General features: G+C 31.5%; 1 protein-coding gene across 2 annotated transcripts in view; it reads left to right on the forward strand.

Annotated features, from left to right (window-relative positions):
• Positions 1–7,753, forward strand: part of LOC114349451 (zinc finger protein 70) — a 39,742-nt gene extending 31,989 nt beyond the window's left edge. The window contains exon 5 of one of the 2 annotated variants that reach the window (XM_050654259.1): positions 5,894–6,068. In XM_050654259.1, the coding sequence (XP_050510216.1) occupies positions 5,894–6,053 (160 nt within the window). In that variant the 3' untranslated portion in view covers positions 6,054–6,068. Of the gene's footprint in view, positions 1–5,893; positions 6,069–7,343 lie in introns of those variants that run through there. The other variant, XM_050654260.1, reaches the window with a different exon arrangement.
• Positions 7,754–22,699: the final 14,946 nt, after the last annotated feature.

The following is a 22,699-nucleotide window of genomic DNA, read 5'->3' on the forward strand; positions in this document are numbered from 1 at the left end:
TGTGAAAAAGTTGAGTCAAACAGTCCATATAATGCACAAAAAATTTTAAGACGATTCGTAAATAATTTAAATTTTATTAAATTTGTTTATCAAAAAGAGCTTTTTTTCGCAATGTTATTGTTCAGAAAATAATCATGATGTAGCAATTCTGTGGAAACCACATGAAAGAAGAATAGTCATATTTTCTAAGTATTTCAAAAATTATTAAAAAGTTATTTTAATCACTCCGAAAACATTTGACTAAAGTAGAGTCATTATTGGCTTATAAACAATTTTAATAACTTTGTTAATATTGACTGTAGGCTAAAACTACAATGGTATTTGAAAAGCTTGTATTTTTACAAGAATTTTCAAGCAAAAACTTTTCACCTAGGTTAATTAAGGTCAAAGTTAGAGACTTTTTTTATTTAAGTGACGGCTACTTTGTTTATAACAATTAAGCAACCTAACTAGCGCTATTTAGAAGTTGAAAGTATATAGTTTATGTGTAAAAGTTTGAGTAAACTCTGAACTTCAACAGAGTGGTTAATAAAGCTTTAAATTGACGTCCTAACGAAATCAATTCGTGGTCGGTGGAGGGGAATTATAAAAATCCGTGCACTCAAAAAATTAAACTGATTCTTCAAACATATTTTACGATTAATATTTCCAGAGCTTGTTGATGGATTTTGATCATAATTATTTAATTTGTATCTACTCGTAGTCTTATAGAGTATGTTATGTACACATATCTCCACCTAACATTACAAAATGTAAGGGGGAACCCTCTTATCACTCAGGGATATGAAAAATAGATTACGACCGATTTTAAGACCTACCGAATATACATATATAATTTCATAAAAATCGGTCAAGCGGTCTCGGAGTAGTATGGCAACTAACACTGTGACAGGAGAATTTATATATGTAAATATATAGATGGCTATTAACAAATAGGGGTTGGTGATAGAAGAGTGAAAATTAAGAGTTGTATGTATTTTTTAATTCTACATCATATAAAATTAAGGTAGACAATTTTGTCCAAAAAAATATAAAAAATGTCAGGGGGCAACCCCCCTTATAACTTATGAGCATGAAAAATAGATTAAAAGCTATTCTCAGTTCTATAGGATATGCGTGTAAAATTTCATAAAAATCGGCCAAGCCGTTTCGGAGTAGTATGGTAATTAACACTGTTACAGGAGAATTTTATGTATATATAAGTATCTGTGAATTAAATAATAAAAGTGACTAACTTTGACCGTAATGAACCTAGGCGAAACGTTTTTGTTTTAAAAATTCGTGTTAAAATACTAGCTTTTGAAATCTCAAAGTAGATTTACTCTACAGTCAATATTAACAAAGCTATTCAAATTGATTATGAGCCAAAAATGACTTTACGTTAGTAAAATGTTTCAGAGTGATAAAAATGACTTTTTAATGATTTTTTTTAGTATCTTGAAAATATAACTATTCTTCTTTTATATGGTTGCCACATAATTGCTATATTAATATTATTTTCTGAACAATAACATTGCGAAAAAAAAGCTCTTTGGGATAAACAAATTGAATAAAATTTAAACTAATTGACGAATCGTCTTAAAATTTTTTGTGCATTATAAGGACTATTTGACTTAACTGTTCATGCAATATGAAAGTCTTATGATCATTTTTGCAAAAGTTATAGCAAATTTTTTATTTTCAAAATTTTAGTCTTACTTTGCAATTTCCGAAGCAACAAATGATCGGACCAACATTTAAAAACTGCCATTTTAAACTGTGGCTCCTCTACTAAAAGCGGAATATTATAAATAAGATATCAAATTCCCTATATGTACCTGTAGCGATTTAAACGAAAAATCTGCCATTTTTTACCCTTATTTGTTAAAAACTAAAATTCTCGTCCGAACTGTGACGGGCATTTTTGTATATATAAGGTATTAGGTATATAGTACCCAAAAAACCCATTTGCAACCTGGCTGCTCAAGTGTCCCGAGAAAAACCTTATTTCTCTGGACTACGTGCCACACAATGGAATCAACAATGATGAATTTAACGTAGTTACTGAAGTCAGACAGAGAGTAGACCTTGTTCTCTCCAAACTATACTCCGACACAGAGGGATACAATGGACGTTAAACATACGCCCAAGCGATCAAGAATACGTCGAAGATATCTGCCTATTAGGACAAAGGTTTCAATATGTGGCTGACCAATTGGAAACACTTCCCACTGAAGCCAATAAAGTAGGTTTGAAAATCAATTTTAATAAAACCGAATCCATGAGAATAAAAATACTATTAAAAATATTAGGCCAGGAACCGAAACTTTTCATCTCGCAATTTTTACAGAATGGATCAATTTGCTTGAAAATTTGAGAATAAGTAGTGGATAGTCCAACTATCAAAATCTATATGATGCCGAAAGGCGCTTTAACCATGGGGGTGGTTGCCACCTCATGGGGGGGAGGGGGGTGGAAATTTTTTATTATATTTTGACCGCAAAAGTTGATAAAATCATTGATTGTAAGCAAAAAATGTTCTATACATTTTTTTGATAAAATTAATAGTTTTCGATTTATTTGCTGTCGAAAGTGTTACTTTTGTATAGAAAAAATCAATGTTTTTCGATATTCGCGGTGTGCAAGTACTTGGAAAGGGAAACGAGAAACGACCGTGCGCGAGTCGCGGAGAAATATTGCAACTATCTTAAATAATTAGGGATTCCAATAAACTGTCAGTGGTGGCCGGTGGATGGCTAAACTGACATGGCCATAGACATAGTTAAGGGGGGTGGTCATGGCGTATCTAATGTTTACATTGAATATTGACAAATTTGTAAAGAATATCCTGTTTGGTTTTGTTTTTTTGTTGATTGTATAGCGAAATTTGTGAAATTGTGATAGCAAATTAAATATGAAGTGGTTTAAATATTGGATACGCCTATGGATGACAGTTTCGCCATCCAGCAGCCATATTATATCACGTGATTTGGAATGCCTAATTCATATTGTCAATTGAAATTGTCAAATTGACGTATATTTCATACCTTCTGTCATTGACGCAGAAAAATTATATATTACTCCACAATATTGATATGATATGCAATTATTATATAAAGGTAAATTTAATTAATTGTATTTTGCTTGCAGTACTGCATTTTAATAACTGATTTTATTTACTACATACAATTGTTTACGTTTGCTAAACATAACCTGCATCTTATTTTTTCTTCTTATTATTTTTTTGGACTATGGTCTTGACAATTATCCAGCAACCAGGATTAATATAATTGGCCAATATAATTAAAAGTGCGAATAAAAGTACAGAGCGTAGAAATAGAGGTCGCTTTGCCGAACTTGCACGGTCCCAATACTTACTCATTTATAATTCACTCAATTTTTGCCGTAAAAAAATTTTTTTCAAACCAAGTTCTTGGGAATTAAATATCCTACAATTTTTATATTGAAACATGATTTGCTATCTCTGATGCTAATCTTTCTATTCTGAAGAAATTTCTCAGAATTTAAAAATATTTTTAATTTTAAATATGTCAGTGGCGTACTATTTTTTTTAATTCAGACCATTACTAGTAGGCGCGCCAATGATGAATGCAAAATTCTTAGTTGTATGTCAAAAAATGCGAAATAACTACCTCCTAAAACTTACTACATTTCATTTTCATAGCTCAACTTGTCTTAGAGAAATAAATAAATTGGCAGTTTGACATAAAAATTTCAACACCCCGTATCTCGGAAACGAAGCATTTGCGGACATATGTTTATAGAACAAACCGGCATTATTTTTGCACGTAGAATTAGCTCTTAAAGTTTTTCATACTTATTTACTAACACTCTGTATAATATAATTCACCCAAAAATAATAATTAACATAATGGAAATTAAACGTATAAACAATGTTGTCAGTAACGTCCACAAATTAGCACTGATTTCAATTAGCATTCGCTTTAATTATGTCGATTTTAATTGGGTCGTAAATTAAATTTCTTTATTACCATTTTATGCCATTTATTTCAATTTGTATAAAAACTAGTGCACTATGTTGTATGCTTGTATTATATAAAATTGGGCCAAACACTGTTCAAAAATAAAATTGTAATTGGTGTTTTTTATACCATTAATAACAAGAAAAACAAGACATTTTTCTTTAATAAAAAAACTGTTTAATCTGAAAACCTTTAGCGGTTTATATGGAAAAACTTGAAAACTCTAATAGAAAATGAAAATACACCTTTAGAGATCGAACAACAAGCAGGATTCCGAGCAGGAAGATCCTGCATCGACCTCATCTTCACCTTCTTCAAGAGGTATAGAATGGACGCTAACCATACACCTAAGCGATCTAGAATAGGCCGACGATATCTGCTCCTTAAAACAAAGGTTCCAAGATGTGGCTGACCAATTGGAAACACTTTCCACAGAAGCCAATACAGTAGGTTTGAAAATCAATATTAATAAAACCAATATCCATGAGAATAAATGAAAGAAACAACATACTATTTACTATTAACAACATGCAATTGAAAATGTGGACAATATTACGCATCTTGAAAGTGTCATAACAGAAAGCGGAGGTGCAGAAGATGATATTCATATGAGGATACGAAATGCTGAACGAGCATTCAGCATTCTCAACTAGTGTTGCCCAAATGCAAGACCAAGACGAGACTTAGACAGTCTTGGTCTTGGTCTTGCGCCAGTACACCTGGTCTTTTTCTTGGTCTTGGTATTGCGCTCCCGGTCTTGGTCTTGGTCTTGTAGCAATAGTCTTGCAAGTCTCACAGGTGCCCATTAGCCTATTGCATATCTTAGAAAAACGTAACAGAGAGGTACATTTTAAGCTTGAATATCATAGCCATAGTAAAGACTAGCCAAATTAATAAATATCTAAACAACTGACACCGGGTGAGGGGGTGAGGTTTGAAACCACGATCTAAGTGATACCTGCATATGTTCTAACTAAATAAAGTTAAAACTACCTCTTAAAACTCACAAAATTTCATTTGCATATCTGAACCGGTTTTAGAGCAATAAATAAATCTTCAGTTTGTAAGAAAAATTTCAACACCCCCTATTTGGGAAACGAAGCATTTATAAAATAAACGTTTATAAAGCAAACTGTCATTACTTTTTCGTGCAGAATTGCCCATTAAAGTTTGCCATACTTATTTAAAAACATCCTGTATTGATGAAAACATGGCTAGTTAAAAAGTATTTAAAAGTTATAAAAGTAGTATTTACCTAACTTTTTTATTATCCAATATAAGTAAATGAATAAACAAACATAATGCTAAGAAAATATGAGGCAATAGTTAAGTTTTAATTTCAGTATGCTATTGCATGCTTGAATAATAAGTTAGCATAATGCTAATAGAATATTCCACAGAGTGAGAAAAGTCACAGTTTGATTGGTACACCCGGTACACAATGACAATAATTGACCTGTCTAGCAATAATATTATAACAGCCATATTTATAATGAATAAGACAACATATTAAAAAAATCACTTAAATCGGACAACAGGCTTAGGAAATTTGAGACATTAAAAATGACCCGTTTTTAAGGTGGTGCGTTAATTTCTTGGAGAAGTGTATATGTTTAAAATAATATTTCGGTATTTTGTTTACACGTTATCCGGCATTATCCTACTTTTGTCTCTTATCATTATCTTTTATATAACTTTTAAATATCAGATACTTTTAAATAACAGCCGCGCTGTTTCAGCAAATTTTGTTTAGCCGAGTGACCTCATAGCACAGTCAGCATAAACAATACATAATAGACTTACTATAATAACTATGTATACCAATAATATTTCTGGTGTTTGGATTCCTAGAAAACTAATAATGAAAAAAATTAATTACTTATATACTTATTAAGTATATTTTCTTTTAGCGAAGGTGACACATTTTTAAAAAGTTTGTATACGATATTCGATATTACTGTAGGCGTCGCAACGCAGGACTGTTATGTTATGATTAGAAGACGACTATTCTCAAAACCTGGACAATTAATTTCAGAGCGAAAAAGTCGGCTGCTGGGAAAGAATGTATAAAATATTTTTATTTTTACATTATAATAATGACCTCTGAGTACATGTCAAATGTGTTAAGTGTTTTTTTAATGGATATTTTGATTCGCTATGTATGTTTATAATATTGTTCGTAATGCGCATAAATCCAATTTTCAATTTTTTTTTTTATTTCTCATAGAGTATCTAAGAATATAGCCGAACTTATATACTCCCTAAAACGACCCTCAGTTCTAACTGCAAGGCGCAAGAGTCTCGCAGCTTAGTATTGTTCTTGCTCAAGTCTTGAACAGCAAGTCTTGGTCTTGCGAAAACGCAAGAACAAGACCAAGACTGCAAGACCAAGACCGATTTTGGGCAACACTATTCTCAACCCTGTCTGGAGGTCTGATCAGTATACTACAAAAGACAAAGATCCGAATATTCCAGTCAAATGTCATGTCTGTTCTTCTCGACGGATGTGAAACCTGGATAGTCACTAAAACCCTTACAGACAAAGTGCAGGTCTTTGTTAATAAATGCATACGAAGAATTGTTCGTATTTTCTGGCCCAACATCATTAAAAACAAAGACTTGACCTAACAAATGAAATTAAGTCCGGAAAGTCGATTGGATCGGTCACACACTCCGAAAAAATAGCTCCAGTATTACAAACACTGCCCTAGATCCATCATGGACGAGATAAGAGGTCAAGGAAAGTCTTGGAATCAGGTGAAGACCTTAGCGCAAAATAGAACACGATGGCGCGTTTCACTGAAACTCTATGCTCAACTTCGGAGGTCAATAACCAGTGGCGGCTCGTGATTTTTTCAATAGGGGAGGCTATACCTAACTGTAAATTATCTAGACAAATTTGCACTAGCAAAAAAAATCCGCCAAAAATCTAATTTAAGGCCCCATTTTTTTGACCATTTTTTATTTACATTTTATAATATCATCATAATTCATAATTATTTCATAATATCGTATCATTTTAAAAATAGTTAGTATAATTGTAAAAGTGTATTACCAAAGTTTGTGTCGTTTATTTGTTAACAATTCTATCTCTGTATCAGTGGCGGCTTGTCCTATGAGGCAGGTGAGGTAGTGCCTCATCAGTATATCAATGGACTATTTAAGTTATTTCGTTGTTTTGTAATCAGTTTTTTAAATATAATTTAGCTTTTTGAAATTTCCTAAATACCTTTATTTTTATGAAAGAAATTAAAATCGGTACGGCCCTGACTCTTTATCTTTTTATCCGTCTTCCACGTGCCAGTATTATATGCATCTATGCATCATATATCTCATTTCAACTTTCTCAAATCATTACAGTTGAAGCTAGCCTCAACACCATCTGCAACAGTATGGGACAACGCCAACAGTAAAACCGGCAAAATTTGAAAAATGTGCTACCGATTCTAGGAACAAAATTCATCCATCCTTGAGGCTGGCCTCAGGCTCCGCGGAACGGAATAGTAAGAGCCGAACTGAACCGACTATACAAGCACCAAGTCGATTGCAGATCATAGCTTTCCATGCATACGCGGTATATACGAATGGTATATTTTAGAAGTGTATGGATATGTATTTAAAACATTGTTCATTTTAAATCATTATTCATTATCGCCTAATATATTGTTCTAAAGCCATTTCTTTGTGGCATTTATGTAATTTATGATTCTAAATGGGATATACGCCACAATTTAAGTTAAAAAATGATTTTATTAACGTTTCCACTTCCACATCGGGCGTTTACATAAAAAAGCGGTTTTTAAGTGTTTCAAAAATGTTGTATTTTGTGTTTGTGTTTTTTTTTTGTAAAATATATAACTAATAAATTATTTTTTTATTTATTTGTTACATTTACATACAAAAGTAGTTTTTAAGTGTTTCAAGAATGTTGTATGTTGTGGTTGTGTCTTTTTTGTAAAATTTTTTTGAACATAGTTATTCAAATCATAGTTTTCCGGCCATTAAAGAGAAGCTAACCATAATAATAAAATTCCTCAGGTGTAGTGTGCCTCACCACCTTCTACTATCACGAGCCGCCCCTGCTCTGTAAGTAGATATGCATATCAAAATAAATATAGATTTGAAGTTTTGCAGTCCATACAGGTTGAAGGTTTACATTGTTTAAGATACTCAACTGAATTTTTTTAATTCTAAAAGCGGCTTACTCTGCGAATGCAAAAACACGGTAAATTACCGATATTTTGCTTTGCATTACAGATGTCGGAAAAAGTTAATTAAACAAGTTGTTCCAAATATTATTCTAATCCCACATACCAAATTTCATCACAAAATTCGCACTTTTAGTTTTTTCTTTATTTGTAGTCAGGATCCTAAAATCCGCAGAGGAGGCTGCTGGCCGAAAAATCTCACTTGCCCGATCTCCGGGCAGCGTGTGCGTTAAGCGATGTGCAGCTCTAAGGAGACCGGGTCTCCTTAAACCATCCTTAAACGCTGCTGGGCTACGCAGAGCATTAGCAATTGAGATTTTCCGGCCAGCAGCCTCCTCTGTGATTTTTGGATCCCGACTACAAATAATGAAAAAAACTAAAAGTGCGAATTTTGTGCTGAAATTTGGTACGTGAGGTTAGAATATTATTTGAGAAAGTAAACAAAACACCAGTAAACTGACCAGCCGCCACTGTCAATAACCTTATATAGTATACAAGTAAATGCTTGTATATTATATAGGGTAAATCGTTTGGTATTATACATTCTCTGTCTGAAGACGTATCTCAGTAATAATCATCTAATAAAGGCCATCAAGTGCAACATACTTTGGGTCATAGATATCCAACACAAACATTGACTCAAATCCAAGAACTTCTTAATGCGACCTTGTACATCAGCAATTGATTAGAGACTCAACGAAGAGTTAGAGAGTCGTCGTCCCGGTAAAAAGGGCCTTTTATTTTGAATGGAAACGATGTTCAATTGAGTTGAATTTCAATTGCAAATTCGCCCTCGGCGCGGCGCGACAGTCTCTTTAAATAGTTGCTCTTTCAAACGAGACGAAGATTTGTAAGAGATTTTTATTGTAACCTCTTACGAAGCCCAGTTGAGGTGTAGTTTAAACGAATGGGACTGGGACTGGGGTTACGTTTCAATATCAATTTACGATAAATGAATCATTTTACTAGATATACTACAGTATGTCCCTGTAAGTTGTATCCATATGGAAAACTTTTTTATTATTAATTTTACGAAAAAAAGTTATTCTTCATAAGAAGCTCTGCATGGTCCAAAACCTAAGATTTAACCATCAAATATCAAATTTTTTGAATATTATACGAGGTATGTCAAAAAGTTTGAATTTCACTCAAGAGTAAAGTAGCTTTATTTTTCACAATATTGACAATTGCTATTATGAAAAGTAGTTTGGAATTCAAAACTACATTCTAGTATGCAATTACATCTTTCTAAGTGAAAATTTGTTTTTAAAAATTATGTATAACTAATATTATTTTCAGTTATTTCAATTCAGATAACTCTTTTATTATTAATTTTACGAAAAAAAGTGATTCCTAATAAAAAGTTCTGCATGGTCTAAAATCTAAAATATAACCATCTTATGTCAAATTCTATCAATTTTATACGAGGTATATCAAAAAATATGAATTTCACAATATCGAAAATTGTTATTATGAAAAGTTATTTAGAATTAAAAACTATGTTTCAGTATGTAATTACATCCTTCTAATTGAAATATTCTGAACTATAAAGGCACTTTACTTTTGATCTAAATTTATCTTTTTTGACATACCTCGTATAAAATTGATAAAATTTGATATAAGATGGTTGTATTTTAGGTTTTAGACCATCCAGAACTTTTTATTAAGAATCGCTTTTTCTCGTAAAATTAATAATAAAAGAGTTATCTGAATTGAAATAACGGAAAATAATGTTAGTTATCCCTAATTCTTCAAAAAAATTTTTTTTCAATTAGAAGGATGTAATTGCATACTAGAATATAGTTTTTAATTTCAAACAACTTTTCATAATAGTAATGTTCAATATTGTGAAAAATAAAGCTACTTTACTCTTGAGTGAAATTCAAACTTTTTGACATACCTCGTATAATATTCAAAAAATTTTATATTTGATGGTTAAATCTTAGGTTTTGGACCATGCAGAGCTTTTTATGAAGAATAACCTTTTTTCGTAAAATTAGTAATAAAAAAGAATGTGTGTGTACTTTGTACGCACGTAAGAAGATATTCTTCTATTATATAATAGGTAATTTAAACCAAGTAAATATACTTAAAAGGTTATTTCTATTTTATTTAAAAATCAAACTAACTTTCTTATCTACCACTTTCAAAAAATTTTTATTAAAACAACCAAAAATAAAAAAAAATATGAATCGCCCAGGAATTGAACCCGCAACCTTCCAATCTCAGTGCTAACGCATTTCCCACTACTCCAGCGAGGCCCTAGAAATAGACATGTAAGTTTCGGATATAATTACACAACACGGCGACATATAGTGTAAAAATGTTATGCTTACATAATATTTTATTATTTTACTACAGGGAAACACAAATCCCAAAACACAAGAATTATAATAAATAATACATTTCCTAAAACCACTAATATATTCTTTTAATGACTTATTTGCACGGTTACAGATACATACATACCTATCTTGAAAGATTAGCAATGCAATGAACTACATACTGTCAGAACTACATACTGTCAGTGTGCGCAGGCGCGCGGATCATGTACAATTTTACCCTCAATCGATTCGCCGCTAAAGAAGAATCCATATGGTTTTCCATATGGATACAACTTACAGGGACATACTGTATATGTATTATTATGCTCTGTATTTTCTCTCTGTTATGAGATTGATCAGCATCTTCTTAATTCATTGAATTAATTAATTATTTTAATTGCTATTCATGGAAACAAAACCAAAATTTAATAAAACTTTCCAATTCAAAATATTCTCAGAGCTGATTGATTATAATGTATTACATTTATTTTGTGCCTTTTAGTATTTCTCGTTGCTTACTTTATCCAAGACAAAACAGGGAAAATAAATATACTCAAAATCATATAAAGTTTATAAATATTATTTATGTATTTATATACTATACCATAAATATAAGATTCAAAATGTATGCTAAAACTTTATTCTGTTGTCAAAATTTCTTATCTAATAAAAATAATCTTTAATTCTACTATCTCCTTTTTCTTTTAACAAATTTTCATTTAAATGATTCTGTAGACTATTATTATTATATAAAAAAAAACAATATTTAATTTACCTTTTAAATAGATTATTTATCTCTTCTATGAATTTATGAATGAATAAATTATGCTGTAAAAACCGTTAAATTGACAAAAAACAAATATGGTAAGTAATATACAACAACCCTCTCTCCTTTTCACAAATAATCTGACTAACCTTTTTTATCTTCTTTAATTCTTCTCATGGATTCTGTTGTCCTCGGTTCTCCCACACGTGCTCCTCGGATGCTGCTACGGTCTTTCTCTTCCAAACTGTTTCATAAACAAAAACAGCACTCGCTCGAAATCTTTCCTCTATTTAGTCTCCGACTCGATACAAATAATATCAATCTTTATAATTCCAAGATTTTTTCTCTCTGCTCGATATCTTGTGCAAAATTGATACAAATAGGCTACTCGTTCCAGACCGAAACTGGAATCTATTCGGACACGAGGAGATTGTACTTCTCTACTCGATCACGATTTCGTCTCAACAAGAATCTGCTTATACGGCCACCAAATTCACCACTTTACACAAAATTACTATTTTCCAAACTGGACTGCTCCCTTCCGATCTTAATTACATAGTAAAACTTTTTACCTCATCAATCTGAGACTCAACCACTCTATTCTCGCTCCATCAATCTCTTCGCCAATCACAAGCATTCTCTCTACACATTACATCCCTGTTTTCATTTCTTAAGAACAAATAGTGTTGTATACACATTTTCTGTCTTTTCAATTTCCAGGAGATATTAAAATTAATTTTTTTCTTATATCCTAGAAAAACCCTATATTCTAAAACTAAACAAATTGTTTACCGTCGTTTCTTTCTAGAAAACCATTTAGAAACATTCTATTGTCTACTCCAATCGCGAGTACATTCACTTTCTAAGCCGACCGTATTTTAGTTCATTGTTTAATTTGTATAAGGCCGTTCGTAGAATCTTTAATACTAAACATTTCCTCTTTCCACGAAACACTGCTTACGGCTGAATCATATTATTAACAAATTTTGGCTATATACAGGGCGATGAAAATTTACGATCTCGTGGTCTTTGACATAAAAATTATTCTCTAAATTTTCCCCATAAAAATTATTTAACAGTATATTTAAAATTAAAATTTATGTATGAGCAATATTTTATACACTTTATGTTTCGCTGATGACCACATTCCAAATTTAATTGCTCAGGATCATGACGACTTGAGTTACATGACGCGGACGCTAGCAGAAGAAAATAACAAATGGGGTCTCGAAGTCAACATGAAGAAAACTGAAGCCATGTGTATTGGAGGGACAAAGCAGTCCATTACATTAGACGATGGGGTAGAAATTAAACACTGTGATGAATACAAGTCCCTGGGCATGAAGATAACTCAAGATGGAATACTCGATGCTGCTATAAAATACAGAAACATACAGGGTAGAAAAGCCATATCCATGATGAACGGCATTCTATGGGACCAAACAATATCTAAAGCACAAATAGCTCATATACAATACTATGCTTAAAAGTATCACAAGGAAAATACACTTAAAAGTGTAATAATCACATATGGCAGTGAAGTTTGGCCACTGACACAAAGAACAGAGAAAATAACTTCCGGAGTAGAGCAGCAGACAAATCAAGAGTTCGGATACCAAATGAGGGAATACGAGAAATGATGAGAGTCACACATGCAATAATTGATAACATAAAAACAAAACAACTAATATGGTACGGCCATGTACAGAGAATACCAGATGATAGGATCCCTAAACAGATTTAGGCGTGGACACCACAAGGGAGAAGGCCGAGAAGAAGCTGGAGGGAGGAAATTGAAAAAGAACTAGAGGAAAGAGAAATTCCTTCAGGTCTATGGTTAAACAGAGAAGAATGGCGGTTAGGAGTCAGGAGGCATCGGAGAACGCTGTAAACCGATAGTAGTAGTAGTAGCAATATTTTTACTTTTGTGCCACTTTTGTAAGGCGTGAGTAAGAGAATTTTTACCAAATTTGAGTACATTATAGTAGCCCACAGCTATTTTTTAGCATTCTAGGTGCTTCTGTGCTTGAGATATGCCCATCGAAAGGGTCAAAAATAGCCCTTATTACCGTATATTTAAAGATCTATATTTCTGAAAACAGTAGACCAATTTTAGCTCACAATGTCTCATGATTCATCATTCGAAATAAAAAGCTCTCAGACAAAACTTTCCAAAACTCCTTAACTGAAAAATTATCAAAATTGCATTGATATACAAAATAAATGACAATTTTTTATATTCCAGAAACCTATAGATCTTTCGCAATCATGAAACGTATAAACACAGAAAAGCAGAATTAGATCTGAATATTAAACACATAATTTTTGACTTGATATCGTCATTTTAACATTAGTTTTTACTCCATTAATTTTTTAATTAAGTAAAAAAGGTAAGTAGTGATCTATCTTGATGAAACCCATACATTTAAAAAGTTTTAAAGAATTTTTGTGGCTTGTTTGAAATTGTAGACGGCCCTCGTTGAATCTCAACATCACATTTCAACGAAATTATGAAGAAGTCATTTAAGTTTTAATCCAAAAATTACCGGATTCTTATTCTACAAACCGGACTTTATAATAGCAGATAGTTATCAGTTCCTTAAAGTTAAATTACTTTTACAGGCGAATCAGATAGAAAATATTTCAAATGTAGGTCGAATTCATTATTCACTTATTTTGCACATTTTCAGCAGTTTTTGTTCGTTTATAACAAATTATTAGTACTTGGACATTAAAACATAATGCGCAAATTAAACAGTTGACTCTTCGGTTCAAGAAAGCATCATAAAAATAGAATATATACACAAGGGTAGAACAGAAGACCAAATCGAACTAGAATATTTAAGACACATATATTCCTTCTTTCATCCAACGTCTTCAGGCCTTTCTATTCTACGATTCTCCATCTCTATGGGTCTCATCTAGCCATGTCATCTTGTACAATCTGCTCTTCTCATATTTCCATGCCAGATTAAAAATGTCTTATTCAATGTAGATTAGCATATCTTGTTCTATTGCCATTCTTCTTTTTATATCCTCATTTCTGATACGATCTAGCCTTGTTACTCTGTATTTATTTAATTCTCTGCTCCTTAAGGCATTACACTACGTACCAAGGTTTTATATATTATTTTCTTTGTATTTTTGATAATCTGTCTATACCATAGGGGTTCAAAGGAGTAGTGATGCGCATTATAAGATGATGTTTCCAGTTAGCCTCTACTCAGTCTAGCCTCTCCTACTCAATTCCCCTCTCCTACTCAATTCCTATCCTCACCTCCACGAAGTGTGGTCTTGACCACATGGGTGGACCCCGGAAACCTGAGCAACCTTGATGGAGATTGGGTAACCAACCCCAATGGAAGGCAGAGTCAGGGCGAACGAGGAAAGGAGAACATGGTTCTCCGAAAAGGGGGTTTTGCTACGGACCAGCGATCCATACATGGAAAAAAATATTGCTACGAAACGAATATTATTGCCTCGGAATAGGACAGATTATAAAAACAAACGACGAAAGATACGGACAAAGGATATGTTATTAGGAATATATGGAAGGTACTAAGTTGGTACCGACCTAGAATTACAACGACAGCGATAAAACAACTAGAAAACTTGAGATATGATGTACTAGCCATTCAGGAGATGAGATGGACAGGGTCTGGAACAATACACATGGAAAAGTCATTAGTACTGTGATCTGGACATGAAAGAGGATGTGGCTTTGTAATACATGAAAGACTACAATCAGAGTTAATACACTTTAAACCAATAAACGAAAGAATCTGCATCATAAGATTAAGAGGCAAATGGTCCAATTTAACTATATTCTCAGTGTATGCACCAACCGAAGACGCATCAGAGGACGATAAAAATGAATTATACGACTCTCGGAAGAAAGTCTGTAGGGCGGCCTACACAAAGGTGGAAAGATGTAGTCAAAAAAGATCTAGAGAAAATGAGAAAATGCAGAAATAGTATATTAGACCAGTAAGGATCTGCGAAAAAACGTCTATTTTTGGATGTGAGAGGTGGCATTCGGATTTTTGCAGATAAAGTTAGGTGACACCTTCAGTAATAATAATTGACTTATGCTCCTTCTCAAATATGCCCGGAACATTAATAAAAAAATTAAAATATTTAAAAATTTCGAAAAACATCGATTTTTTTCTGCTTTCTTTGCTTATAACTTTAAAACGATTCGTTTTGGAACAAAGTCGTAGAGAAATAAAATAAAGATAATTGAATATTGTATGATATACGACTGGTAAAAAATGTCTTAAGGTATTACCTTTTCTGCAATATAGCAATAAATACAAAATAAGGGGGCAAAATAAGTCTGTTGTTATTCAATATTTTTTAACCACTTTGGTGGCACTTTGAACCTTAGTAATTCGCGTAGGAAATTATTTGTAACATACTTAAATTGTGTACCAAATTTCATTAAAATCGACCTAATAAATTTTGCATAATAAATTTGCAATCTAAATGTTTTTAAAAAACTTCAAATTTTTTAAAATCTTTTTGAATAAAAAGTAGACCATTTAGAAGTTGGCTAATTTTTTTACATATAAAGAGGTGCTCTACCTATCTAATACACTTTACAGAATTAAAATCGGATTATTTAAGGGGCCTCAGCAATGTTTTAAATGTATAAACAATTTTTTGGCTTATAAACAAAAAGCTTTGTTTAATAATAAAAAAAAATATTTTTTAGCAATGCAAATAATTAAAACCGGTATAATTTGACTTAAACTTTCAAATGCTCTCAGCAGAATTGCTATTTTATTTTTTTTAATCAAACTTTATTCGCGTTCAAAAATTGCCATTTCTCGATTTTTTGAAAGTTCCACCGCGTTTATCTCGAAAACTATCTATCCTACGAATAAACTTGTAAGAACATTTTTGGCTTAGAATTACCCAAGTAATACAAAAAAAATGTTTTATTTTGCGAAAAATCGATGTTATGTAATTCCTCAAGTTCTTTGTTTATAACAATCTTATCGACATCCGGATCAACTGTTACCCAAAAAATTCGTATTATACGGGTCAAAATACATAAAAAAAACTTGGGTAAGTCCATCTAAATAAAGGAGCCCGTAGCACCCCTCCTGGCCACAGCACTAATTTGTTTATAAGCCAAAAAATTGTTTATAACTTTAAAACATTGCTGAGGCTGCTTAAATAATCCGATTTCAATTCTGTAAAGTGCATTAGATAGGTGGAGTACTTCTTTATATGTAAAAAAATTGACAAATCTTTGTATGTTCTAGTTTTTGTTGTGCAAGATTTTAAAAAATTTTAATTTTTTAAAAAAAGTTTAGATTGCAAAATTATTATGCAAAATCTAGTAAGTCAATTTTACTGAAATTTGGTGTACGGTTTTAGCACATTACAAAAATTTTCTAAGCGAATTAGGAAGGTTCCAAGTGTAACCTAAGTGATGGAAAATCATTGAATAAGGACAGGCTTGTTTTGCCCCCTTATTTTATATTTATTGCTATTTTGAAGCAAGGGTGATAAATTAAGACATTTTTAACCAATCGCATCTGATAGAAAATTTAATTATCTTTGTTTTATTCTCATACGACTTTGTTCTAAAATGAGTAGTTTTTAAGTTATAAGCAAAAACAAGTAGAAAAAAAAACGAAATTTTTTGAAATTTTTAAATATTTTATTTTTTTTATTAATGTTTCGGGCATATTTGAGAAGGAGCATAATTCAATTATTATTAACGAAGTTATCACCTAACTTTATCCGCAAAAATCTGAATGCCACCTCTCACATCCATCTAAAAACAGATCCTTACTGGTCTATATGTGATATATCAATCGACGCAAAGTTGCACAAAGAGTTTAAATATCAACTTCTGGCTCTACTTACGGTCACGTTGAGTGACAATCTATGACTTACGAACTCCAATTGCTTGTTTTGTACAAACGAAATTGTATACGATATTGTAAACTAAATATACCGTTTTATGTGTCAGTAATAATATCTCTCAAATCTTTAATACTTACAAAATGGTGTTTAAAAATTACTCACAATGTAATGTATTCAGATCTTGTAGCCATCGTTTAGTTTCTTGAATTTTGTCGCTAAGCTCTGTAAAAGGCAGATACGGCTCATTTGAATTATAAAGCCGAAAAGATTGCGACTTGAGCATTTTTGTCCTCATTACTCGGGGGAATTCTTATCAAAAAGTTTGAAAGCATTAAAATGTTGATATCTCGTAAAAGTTGGCAGCACGGACTATTCAGAAACTTTGAATAAAGTGCGACGATGAGCATTAGCTGGAATTATATCTATTAAAAATGATACTGCTCTGAGGTTTATAAGTTTTAGTGCATACTAAAATATTTAGTGACGAAGTCGCAAATAAACTCCTTCATACACAGTTGAAGATGTTATTTTTATGAATTCGAAAAATAATCGGTCATTCGGAACAATAGTGTCACAACTCAAAAACAACTTTTTTCAGAGGAGACAAAAATAGATTTTATAGATCTTAATATGGATAAGTGAATGTTTCTAATTGTGTAAGAGGCAAAACCAAAAAATTATGATATGTGATCTAACAAATAAATATCAACATTTTGAGTTAAGTCACTTTTCTTTTAAAATACTGGTCACTTTTTTAAACATTAACGAAAAATACTTAGAACACTTCTCGAACTACAACGGTTTTCGTGATAAATAACTAGGTTCACGTCGAACGTCAGAACATAACTCAAAAGTGTCATCGTTCAGGTATAAAATATAAAAATTAAACCACCAAATGAATAATGACACTACCGCCATCTTACGAAGTTGTAAGTAAACATCTATGTGACATTTTCATTGTCAAAGTATAGGATATTTGGAGTCAATTTAACAAGATAACTGGAATTATGCATTTTTTGCGTTGGGTCACTTTTTTTCCGAAATTTTGGCATTGTGTAATTAGAATTATTGCAAAAAAAGAATGTGTGTGTACTTTGTACGCACGTAAGAAGTTATACTTCTATTATATGATTTCAACGAAATTAATATACTTCAAACAGTTTATTTATATTTTATTTAAATATTAAACTAGGTAATTTTAATACTTACTATTTCTCAAAATTTTTTATTAAAACAGTGCCAAAAATTAAAATAATAAAAGAATAAAACACACACAAACAAACACATTGAAAAATGCCACAAATGATTTCTGAACAATGTAAGAAAAATTTTTAACTAAATACGTATTTTTTGAAAAAAAATTGTATAATAAATAAACTTCATAAACAATCATAAAATGTATAAAAAAAAATAAAAAAATAAAAGTTTCCATTAGGGTTCGAACCCGCTTATCAGCGCAGTTAGTATTGAAATTCATTCACCTTAAACTTTTACCCACGGAGACCATGTGTCATCATGTGCGAAGATTAATTGAAAGAAATATTAAAATACAACAAAACATAGAGTAAGAAAACAATATATTAGGTGAATATTGATAGAAATTTTGATGGTAATCAAATTATGTAAATCAAAGCATTACATACTATTTTGGTAGGTTCTTTTTAAATTTTCCAAATAGGTAGGTACTTATGAAATTTTTTATTAGGATACTGAAACATTTACAATTATTACGTAACTGTCGCTTTTAAAAACTGTTTAAAAAGTCACTACAATATTATAGACTTGCTTTTTTCTCTGCCATCACAACAATAAAAACTAATATACACAACATTAATTTGTTTATCCAAAATCTCCATATTGAACAATTATTGACAGATGATTTTAACACCCAATCAGATCCCGTATAACGTTTATACCATACTGTCGGTGTGCGCATGCGCCCAGTAAAATAAAAATTTACCCTGGTGCCTAAAGAAATATAACTTCAATAAATATAAATTTTATAAAGATATTGGATTTTTTATTTTGAATGAGTTACTACAGTCTTCGTTGACAAAAACGCAGACTATTCAGAAACTTTGAATAAAGTGCGACGATGGGCATTAGATGGAAGATTTAGTGCATACTAAAATATTTATGCAGGGAAAGAGTCAAAGAAGGCGCAGCATAGGTAGGAGAAAAATGTCCTGGCTGAGAAATCTCAGAGAATGGTTTGGATGCAGCTCAACTGAACTCTTTCGGGCTGTAGTGTCGAAAGTGAGAATAGCAATGATGATTGCCAACCTTCGTCGCGGAGATGGCACGTAAAGAAGAAGAAAATATTTAGTGACGAAGTCGCAAATAAACTCGTTCATGCATAGTTGAAGATGTTAATTTTATGAGGTGTAATTCGAAAAATTTAGCCGACTGTGATTTACAAAATGGTGGGTGCGCCGGACAAGCGCATTCGCCAAAAAGTAAAATTTGTAGGTGACCGTTTTAAAAAACGTACTTCTGCAATCGAAAAGAAGCTGATTTAAATGTTTTGGATCATTCGTAATGTTTACATTCAGCGTTTTTAGGCATACTTCAAATGGCTCATATTAGTTACCAAAAATTAAAATCCAAATTTCATGTAATAAGTTTTAAAGATTAGGCTATAAATAATTACACTTTTATAAAAAAGAACTTTTTTATAATAAAACCTTTTTATTATTTATAGGAAAGAATATAAAATAATTTAACGATAAACGATTTAACGATAAAATGCTTAAGTTCGCAAAAAGTACTTCACGCACAATTTCATACAATGTTTTATCTACGATAAACAAATAGAAAAGCTGTAACTCTTCGTCACTGGAATTCATTTCTATTCTACAATTTTTAGAACTTTGACATTTAAAAATTCTAACTACTTTCTAACCACAAAACTGTCAAAACTTTTGTTGTAATTCATTGCTCATATTGTCTTCACCATGACAACGCGAAAGTTAGTGATTATCACCATGACAACGCGAAAGTTAAAAACAGTGCGAAAAAGTAAATCCCATTTAAAATACATTGTTACTTCACGCACACTTTAAATCCTTCACGGACTGCTATCTATAATGACAGTTTTCACAAACTAAAAACATTTACATAATATGACATAGAGTAGAAAAAGTACTTTTTATAATATCACGGTTTTGTTATTGTACATGTACATATGTAGGACACAACATATTTGGAAAGAATAATTAACTTATAAAATATGAATTTTTAGTAGGTGTATTAACTGTTATTTATAATTATGATTCCAAAAATTACACTAGTATAAAATAGTATTTTTTAAAATACCACTGTTGTTTAAAATGGTATATATAATTTTAAGTATATAAAGTTTTAATTATTTATTAAAACAATTAAAAAAATATATGCAACAGCCGGGTTCCAACTGGGGACCTCTCGATCTGCAGTCTAATGCCACTGAGGCACCATTAATTTGTAAATATCGATTTATTAACGTACTTTAAAATATCATTGCATTAGTCACATTTTTAAAATAGTTTGAAATTAAAAAAAAATCGATTTATCCATACAGTGTCATTGGTCAGTAAAGCTTTGTAGATCCGTTATAAGTAATAGATAGTAATAAAAGTTAATAACAAAAATTGTAGCCAACTTTGATTACAGATTGATAATCAGTAATCGTAAATTGTAAGTTTTAGACCCGTAATTATTAATAATTTTGCTCTGAAAAATGAAAATATCTCGAAAACTAATAAATTTACACATAGGGAATGTTATACAAAAATTATAGTATGGTAATGGTACTTTTCGATAATGATATAAAATACAGGGTGTTCTATTTAAAATTACTGAGAAAATAATGGACTTGCGTTTTGACTCACCCTGTATTCAATATAAAGAAAATTAGCAAAACAAACATTTACGAAAATAAACCATTGACCTTGTGCTTGCTTTTATTTATACAGGTAGTTAAACTTGTTACGATTTTCATATAAAATTGGTTATAACTTTGTAAATACCCCGTATAGCATACCAAACCTTTATATTTTTGTAATCGAAAAGTTACGAAGATTTCGAATATAAAATAAAATACAGGGTGTTCTATTTAAAAAACATAAATTTGGTCTGCCACTATGTTATCGAACACCCTGTAACATTCTAACTAATTTTGTAATGTGAAGCTCAAAGTTCGCTACAATTTTTGTTATTAAGTTTTATCGCTATACATTACTATAACGGATCTACGGAGCTTCACCCAACTAATAATTAATCACCCTGTATAATAGCAGTTAAATATTGCATTGTTAGCTAGTTCTAAGCTATCCTGAAAATTTCAGGTGTCTAGGTAGCCTAGAACTATTTTTAAAATGGATTACAAAATTTGCGGAGTCCGTGACACCAACCAAGCCAAGTATATAAAAAGGTTTTAAAATGGAAATTCCATAGTGACTGGTGAATCAATGGAAGTGTGACAAAATACAAAAATAGTATATAGACAAGGCGAAAACGGCGGGTTCGTTAGGAAAAATATTCCCATGAGATTTTTTTGCATAATCACATTCGTGAGACACCCCAGAATAAGATTCAAGAAGTCGCCCACGCGAAAAGTGGTCCAAATTTTTTTTAACAATTTTTTTAATCAAATTGCAAAAAATAATATTTTTGGCCCGGACAATCTTTTTTTTAGGTTTTTTGGACCATTCTGGATAAAAAAGGTCTGTCATATTTTTTCTCTAAAATTTCTCGTTTTCGAGTTATAAGCAATTTAAAATTTGAAAATCGCGAAAATGGCCATTTTCAAGGCTTAATAACTCGGTTAAAAGTTATTATTATGAAAGTCAGAAAGTGACTAAATTAAAGTTTAAAGTCCCCGCTATATGATCCTGAAGAAATCTGTGTCATTAATTTATTAATTAGCTGTTATTTTTAATTAATAACAATGAGCGGTTAAATCGTATTGACGCAGCTGTAAATGTGAGTGCGAGTAAGATGCCCCATTGTACTGCCGAAATGGCATCTCTCTCGCACTCTCGCACATTATTGTTACTTAAAAATAACAGCTTAGTAATAAAATAATGACAAAAATTTCTTCAGGATCTTGTAGGGGGGGGGGGGGCTTTAAACTTTGATTTAGTCACATTGTGACTTTTATAATAATAACTTTTAACCGAGTTATTAAGTCTTGAAAATGGCCATTTTCGCGTTTTTCAAATTTTAAATTGCTTATAACTCGAAAACGATCAACTTTAGAGAAAAAATATAACAGACCTTTTTTGTCCATAATGGTCCAAAAAACCTAAAAAAATTGTGCGGGCCGAAAATATTGATTTTTTGCAATTTGATTAAAAAAAATTGTTAAAAAAATTTGGACCACTTTTCGCGTGGGCGACTTCTTGAACCTTATTCTGGGGTGTCTCACGAATGTGATTATGCAAAAAAATCTCATGGGAATATTTTTCCCAACGAGCCCGCCGTTTTCGCTTGTCTAATACGAAAGCTACACTTTTCACCTTTAAAACGCGTTTTGATTTTTGCCGATAGGACACTGAT

This window comes from Diabrotica virgifera, chromosome 6 (genome assembly GCF_917563875.1).
Source record: "Diabrotica virgifera virgifera chromosome 6, PGI_DIABVI_V3a".
Taxonomy (NCBI): Eukaryota; Metazoa; Arthropoda; class Insecta; order Coleoptera; family Chrysomelidae; genus Diabrotica; species Diabrotica virgifera.